The sequence below is a fragment of the Zingiber officinale genome, chromosome 2B (genome assembly GCF_018446385.1).
Source record: "Zingiber officinale cultivar Zhangliang chromosome 2B, Zo_v1.1, whole genome shotgun sequence".
Taxonomy (NCBI): Eukaryota; Viridiplantae; Streptophyta; class Magnoliopsida; order Zingiberales; family Zingiberaceae; genus Zingiber; species Zingiber officinale.
Window position 1 is genome coordinate 127,923,641 of NC_055989.1, and position 7,585 is coordinate 127,931,225.

The 7,585-nt window shown below is 41.2% G+C and overlaps 1 protein-coding gene across 2 annotated transcripts; it reads right to left on the reverse strand.

Annotated features, from left to right (window-relative positions):
* Positions 1–4,670: 4,670 nt before the first annotated feature.
* On the reverse strand, positions 4,671–7,229 carry LOC122047098 (G-type lectin S-receptor-like serine/threonine-protein kinase At4g27290). Of its 2 annotated transcripts, XM_042608148.1 has the most exons (5): positions 5,922–7,229; positions 5,704–5,826; positions 5,482–5,618; positions 5,196–5,406; positions 4,671–5,105 (listed from the first exon to the last, which is right to left on the reverse strand). In XM_042608148.1, the coding sequence occupies exons 1-5, from the start codon at positions 7,216–7,218 to the stop codon at positions 4,867–4,869; spliced, it is 2,007 nt and encodes a 668-aa protein (XP_042464082.1). In that variant the 5' UTR covers positions 7,219–7,229; the 3' UTR covers positions 4,671–4,866. The 2 variants fall into 2 exon arrangements, with proteins under 2 accessions (XP_042464082.1, XP_042464081.1); XM_042608147.1 differs by having other exon boundaries at positions 4,671–5,406.
* Between the last annotated feature and the right edge of the window lie 356 nt (positions 7,230–7,585).

Below are 7,585 nucleotides of genomic sequence, written 5' to 3' on the forward strand. Positions count from 1 at the left end.
CTCGATCTGAACGTTGGGGGATAAGTTTTATCCCCCCAGGGCGCCCAGAACCCTTCCAGGCGCCCCGACCAAGGCTATAAATATAGTCTTGGTCCAGAAGCTTTTTAACGAACTCACTGATTGTAAATCCAGTGCTTGCACGCTCTCTTTTAGTCTAAGCTTCTATTTTTTGCGCTTCAACATTGTAAGAGGTTTCTCAGCCTGAAGGAGTTTTATTGAGCTTAATCTTCCTTAGATTAATAACCACATCGGTTGTAACCAAGTAAATACTTTTGCCTCGCTTTTTCTTTATGCTTTTAAATTTACCGCTTAGTTTATTTATGCAAGTGTTAGCTTAAAGAGTTCGAGGAGGGTTTGTTTTTCTTTTGTGTTAGCAGGATATCCAACAACCCTCTCCTAGCCGGCCCAACGGTTCTACAAGTGGTATCAGAGCCGAGTACGTCTCAGAAGGACTAACCGCCGTCTGAAGCAACAAAACAATGGTCGGAGCTAGCGACTACCCTCCAGCATTCGAGGGGGAGCTTGCTTCTTGGAAGCAACAAATGACGGTATTTCTTAACTCTGATATTGATATTTCTTTAATAATGAAAACAGGTTATGAAGCACCAAAGACAACGAATGGAGAAGAACTCGATCTACGCCTATGGAACAAGAAGCAACGTGACGAGTCAATGGCAAACGGTCGGGCAGAGTTTCACATTTTAACAGCAATACCAAACGAAGACTTTGATAGAGTTAGCGAATACAACAGCGCAAAAGAACTTTGGGAAAAGTTCTTAAAACTCTACGAAGAACCGATTGAAGTCGTCCCCTCAATAAACATCGAGCCGTCATCAGAAGAATCCGAGACGGAAGAAATTACCGAGACAGCCCCAACAGCCGAAGCACATCCCGAGATCGATGAAGGGGGAGAATCTTTGGAAGAAATTAATTCAACAGGGGGAGAACCAACGGCCAATGAGGTAAGTAAGGTATGGTCTCTACCCTCTGAACAACCGGTTAATTCAATAGAAAAATTGCCTGAAGATTTTTGCGATTTAATAATTGAATTACCGAAAAAGTTTTTTAAATTAGAAAATCAATTGTCAAATTTGTCTTGCAAATTAGAAATATTATCAAAAGAAATTTGCAAATTAAAAAATATTTTGACAAAAGAATTATGCAAATTAGAAGAATTTTTCGAATTACAAATTACTCTCTCGAAAGAATTTTGCGATTTAGAAATTGAGTCACCGAAAAGGTGTTTCGGATTAAGAAATCTATTGTTAATAGATTCTTGTAAATTAGAATTTTTGTTATTAAAAAATTCTTGCAAATTACAAAATATTCTTTCGAATGAATTTTGCACATTGCCGAAAGAATTTTTTATATTGTCGAAAAATTTTATCAAGTTAGAATCTATGCTATTTGAATATTTTTGTGAAGTTGAAATTCAAAAAATAATAGAAATTAACATGATACAAATTATTGCATGTTTAATATCTGTGGCTTTAAATTTGAAAAAGTGTAATTTGAGAAGTTATGAAAAATTGAAATGAAAATTTAAAACTTGCTGATATAAGTATCAGTATAAAATAAATAAATAAATACATAGAAAAAAAATTTTAATGCTATCAATTTTCTTAAATTTTCTTGCATAAATTTTTGGGCTTAGAAAGATTTATTTTTGGTGAAAACTTAGAAATTTTTCAAAAGTCATTCTTTGACTTAGAAATTTTTTTCTTTAACTTGGAAATATTTTTTCTCCGAAAAACATTGAAATAGATTTCTATAATTTTTCTAAGTGTCAAACCCTTAGATTGTTTTTCTTGAAACCTCATTTTTATTGTGATCAAAGGGGGAGAAGGGAAAGTATAAGTCTAGGGGGAGGTAGAAAATTGAAAATTAAAATTTGAAATTTTTGAAATTCAATTTTTTCTATCATGTTGCATGTTATTGCAATAAATTATTTTTATTCTATGTCTATTTGTAACCCTAGCTTAACTTGGGTTGATCACACCAAAAAGGGGGAGATTGTTGGAACCCCAAGGTTGTTTTGGTGTGATCAACAAGTTAAGTTAGGTCCTGCGTTGCTTTAACCTTGTGTCTAAGTGTGCAGGAGCTTAGGAGCACAGGTACTCGAGCGGAAGACGCGCAGTTAGCGAGAAGGACGGCACGCGGTGCGTCCGAGGGACGAGGCGCTGCGGAAGAGTACCCCAGTGGACGAGAAGGAAGCGTGCGGTGGTTCCGAGGGACGAAAGCCGGAGCGGAAGATTGCTCGGGGAGCAAGAGACGCAGCTAGTGAGAAGGTCGGCACGCGGTGCGACCGAGGGACGAAGACTGCGGATGAGTACGCTGGTGGACGAGAAGGAAACACGCAGCGATTCCAAGGGACGAGAAGCCGGAGCGGAAGGCTGCTCGAGAAGACCGGAAGTTGGGTTCGGGTGAGCCCTTTTCCGGATGGCAGAGATCACCCAAGCGAGCGGATCCGGAGGAGAAGAACCGAACCGAGGCGGAACTGAACCAGAGAAGAAGTCCCGGATGAAAAAGTCAACAACTGTTGACTTTGGGCTCCGGGGCGCCCTGAGCCGTAAAATTGACCAGATCGAGTTTTGACTCGATCTGAACGTTGGGGGATAAATTTTATCCTCCCAGGGCGCCCGGAACCCTTCCAGGCGTCCCGACCAAGGCTATAAATATAGCCTTGGTCCAGAAGCTTTTTAACGAACTCACTGATTGTAAATCCAGTGCTTGCACGCTCTCTTTTAGTCTAAGCTTCTATTTTCTGCGCTTCAACATTGTAAGAGGTTTCTCCGCCTGAAGGAGTTTTATTGAGCTTAATCTTCCTTGGATTAACAACCACATAAGTTGTAAACAAGTAAATACTTTTGCCTCGCTTTTTCGTTATGCTTTTAAATTTACCGCTTAGTTTATTTATGCAAGTGTTAGCTTAAAGAGTTCGAGGAGGGTTTGTTTTTCTTTTGTGTTAGCAGGATATCCAACAACCCCCTCCTAGCCGGCCCAACAGTCCTACAGAATAGACAAGATACCTTATGTTTTGGCTATAGGGTCCATAATGTATGCTAAGATATGCACTCGACTAGATGTCATGACGAGTAGATATCAGTCAGATCCTAGAGAGGGTCATTGGACTGCGATAAAGACTATCCTCAAGTATCTTTAAAAAACAAAGAACATGTTCTTAATTTTTGGAGGAGACGAAGAATTGGTCGTTAGAGTATATACTAACGCTAGTCTTCAGACAGATAGAGATGATATGAAGTCGCACCAAGGTTATGTGTTTTGTCTGAATGATGCAGCTGTTTATTGGAGGAGTTCCAAGTAGGAGATAGTTGCAAACTCAATAGTTGAGTCCTAGTACATAGCATCTTCAAAGGCAGCAAAGGACGCTGTGTGGATCAAGAACTTCATAGCGGAGCTTGAAGTGGTTCCTAGTATTGTTGATCTAGTTGTGCTATACTGTGACAATAATACAGCCATAGCGTAGGCAAGGAGCCAAGGTCTCCCCAACTATCCAAGGATGTACTAAGGAAGTATCACCTCCTCAAAGAAATTATTCATAGGGGTGACATGCTGGTTAGCAAAGTAGATACCAACGCGAACATTGTAGACCTACTCACAAAAGTCTTACCTCTATAGAAACATGAGACCCATGTGAGGAGCCTAGGACTGAGAGTCTATAGTGTTTGGCAATAATGCAAGTAGGAGATTATTAGTATGTGTACTTATGTGCCAAGACACTCCTTATATATTTTGATAATTGGTGTCGTATCATCTAAAGCAATATACACTAATACACCTATGAGAATTAATGCTAAACTAATTATTTTATATTATACCCTCTCGAATATAAGATTACATGTTATAAAAAATAATTTACAATGAAAATAAGTTAAGTTTTTCCATCTATGTACTGTGCTTTAAAATTTTCTCAAAGCAGCAAGACAAGCTGCTTTTTGACATGTAGCTTAAAGACCTGTGAATGAACTAGGAGTGATTTGTGTTGCTTGATGATGATAATAACTTCAGAATGCATTACAAAAATTTATTTATTTATTTATGAATAAAAATATGTTTTTACAAAATTTACATGGTATTTTTAATAGCTACCATTATCGACCTTCTAATATTATAACAGACAAACGGTTGATAGATAATAAAGCACCTGATGAATCATTGTCAATTTGATTGCTTGTAACAACAAAACCTGGTTGTTTAGGTTCAGGTAATAGAGAACTATTACTTACTAACATTTGTAGCACGAAGCACATTATCGGTCTATCTTCTGGTCGTTCTTGAACACATAAAAGTCCAACTTTTATACATGTCAATACTTCATCGAATGAAAGAGAATGACAGATGGAGTCATGGACTATTTCTGAAGTTCTATTTTCTTTCCATAAGCTCCATATCTAAAAAAAATATATATAGATAGAGTGTGTCATATTTAATTACCAAAATGATATAATAACAGGTAAATAAAAAAATAAAAAGTGCCTTTGTTGTGAAATTATCCTTGTCATCCCATCTTTGATGAAAAATAAAAAATGAACACACATTCACATTTCATGATTTTGTAAATTTAAATGTGCCTTTAATTTTCATCAAATATTAAATATTTGTTTCACTTACCTCTCCTAGAAGATTTTGATGATTAGTGCATTGATAAACTCTGTTATTCTTTTTGCCGGTTACAATCTCAAGCAGTAATACTCCGAAACTAAATACATCAGATTTCACCGAAAATATTCCATTCATAGCATATTCTGGAGACATATATTCACTGCATCAAAATATTAATGAATTATAAAATCACTTTAAAATTTTCACTTCTCATGACAATGAAAGAGTAATTTGAAAGACTTCCTATGTTCCTACAACTCTCTTGGTATTTCCTGTTGTTTCATCTCCTCCAAATAATTTTGCCATGCCAAAGTCAGATATTTTAGGATTCATATCCTTGTCAAGAAGTATGTTGCTAGTTTTCAAATCCCTGTGTATGATTCGGTATCTAGAATCATGGTGAAGATAAAGGAGACCTCGGGCAATACCAAGTATAATATTATATCGCATTCTCCAATCCAACAATCGACATTTGTCCCTATCTGGTCGATAACAAGCCAAGAGAAAATCAAAGATCTTGCATATTAACCTAACATGAGTCTTATGAATCATGAGAGATTTAGCTAACCAACCAAATAAGAAGGTGTCCAAGCTTCCATTGAGCATGTACTCGTAGATCAACATTCTTTCTCCTCCTTGAACGCAACAGCCAAGAAGGCGAACAAGGTTCCGGTGTTGAAGCTTGGCGATCACCATCACCTCATTCTTGAACTCATCCGTTCCCTGCATTGACGTCTTCGATAACCTCTTCACAGCTATTTCTTGACCCTCCTTCAACTTTCCCTACACATATATCAGGAAACTCACTCTCTACCTCACTGAATTTGAATGCTTGCAGTGACAATCACTCCCAAATACCTTATAAACAGGACCGAATCCACCCTCTCCAAGCTTGTTGTCCATGCAAAAGTTTCCAGTGGCCTCTGCAATTGTGCCTAAATCAAATAACGGCAGGTTCAAGTTTTCCTCTTCTACCTCTTCATCAGCACGATTTTCTGCGAAGAATAAGACACCGGAAGTCAATTGATATATATGTCTAGTCACAAAATCTAAGAAGAGTAGAGATTGGTTGACATTTACTCTTCTTCTTCTTTGCTGCCCAAACACAGCAAGCGACGCAAACAAAGAAAAGAACTGCTACACAGGAGACGGAGATGATGATCGTGAGCATACGACGTTGGCCAGACTCCATCGGCTCCGTGGCTGCCGCAGAAATGAGTCGACAAGTTAACCGCCGGCATAATTTTTTATTCTAACTGTTAATTCTAGTAGTAGATTTTTGAAGTTTGACCACTGACCTGTAACAAGATCGGCGGCGGCGAGTCTGACATAGAGAGGCTGCGGTGACGAACTGCCATATAAGAACTTGATATCGGCGAGTCCGGACGTCCAAATCATGCAGCCACTTTCGCTCCCAGTACTGAGATTGGCACTCGCGTACGCCGTGCAGGAACAATTCCTCAAGCACCAGCTCCGGCAATCTTCGAGGCTCATGCTCCGGTTCACTGCTGAGGCTGTCGTGTCAGGCAATTTCACGCTGCTCTGCTGAAAGAACCTGTCGGTGCCGTTCTGGCAATCCAGCGCCGTTGTCCGCACGCAGCCGTCGGAGGGATTTCCGATCACGTCCCAGTTCTGCGGATTCCGGGGCCGAAACCCCGGCAGGCACTGACACAGCGGCCACGCGTTGGGGTAGCAGACCGCGTTGGGGCCGCAGGCGTAGAAGCTGTCGCAGCGGTCCATGGGAACGTACGCCCGCACATTCCATGTCTGCGTCTCCTCGATCCACGACTCGCTTCGCAGCAGCCCATCAGGCATCAGCACCGACCTCAAGATCACGGACGGATTTCCGACGGTGAACCACGCGGCGACTTCCTGTTCGTCCACCACAAACTCCTGGCGCAGCAGGCTGTCCAATTCGATCGTCGGGACGCCGCTGAAGTAGAGGCCGTTCCATGGCCCCGACCGCCACCGCGGCTGCGTCCCCTGCCACACGAACTCCTGCGCGTTGCCCTGTTTCTCGATGCCTAAGGTGTAGATCCCCGGCGCCGGATCGGTGGCGCTTGTCCAGGCCGTGAGCTGGCGGTTGAACCCGCTCGTGAGGTTCCACCCCAGCTTCATGCCCGGGAGGTGGATGTTGGTCGGGAAGTCGTGGCTCTGCCACGCCGGGTAAGTGTTCTGGTCGCCGCCGGCCTCTCTGACCACCAAGTTTGCGTCGTCCAGAAGCTGCGCAACCGGGTTAGCAACGGAGACCTCAGTGGAGGAGCTCCAGTAGACGGTGGTGCCGTTGCCGTTGCCGTCGGCGATGAGAAGCGTTCCGTTTGCTGTGAGAGAAAGGATGCCGGATTTGCTGGCGATGGGACGCCGGCGGTTGGCGATCCACACGACGGAGTCGACGGAGACGTTACAGAACCATATGCCGACGTAGCGATTGCTCGATCCGACAGGGCTGAAGAAGCCCAGCTGGAACTTGCCGCCAACGGAGATCAAGCTAGCTTCGCTGTCGTCGGTGAGAGGCCGGCCTGGAGTTAATGTGTCGTCTGCAGTGGAGAAAGAGAAGAGAATGGCACTGAAAAGAAGGAAGATGATTCGCACCATCGCGAATGATGGGCGATCAATGAGGATGGAGAATTGTGGCACGGAATGCCAACTCAAACAATAAATGAATGAGTCAATCAAATTCAATAATAAGCCAAATTGACTTTTGCGTAGAGTATTCTTCTATACGTTTGACTATGAAAAATGGAACCGTTCAAGTAGTTAATGGCCTTCAATCATTCATAGGACTATAAATAAATTAAATATTCATGAATAAATTTATATTTGACTCAATAAAACTTTATGATCATTTAATATATATAAACTTAACTAAATAAATAAACATTCAATCTATTAATAACATACTCATAAACAACACTTCTTAACCTGTTAATAAAATTCTCATCAAACTTATAAAGAAATAAAG

Excerpts from the sequence above, each read along its gene's own strand:
- LOC122047098 (XM_042608147.1), bottom strand. The coding sequence starts at position 7,218 with ATGGTGCGAATCATCTTCCTTCTTTTCAGTGCCATTCTCTTCTCTTTC. Across the intron at positions 5,619-5,703 it reads GGCAGCAAAGAAGAAGAAGA|AAAATCGTGCTGATGAAGAG; the intron begins GTAAATGTCAAC and ends TATTCTTCGCAG. Across the intron at positions 5,407-5,481 it reads GATTCGGTCCTGTTTATAAG|GGAAAGTTGAAGGAGGGTCA; the intron begins GTATTTGGGAGT and ends ATATATGTGTAG.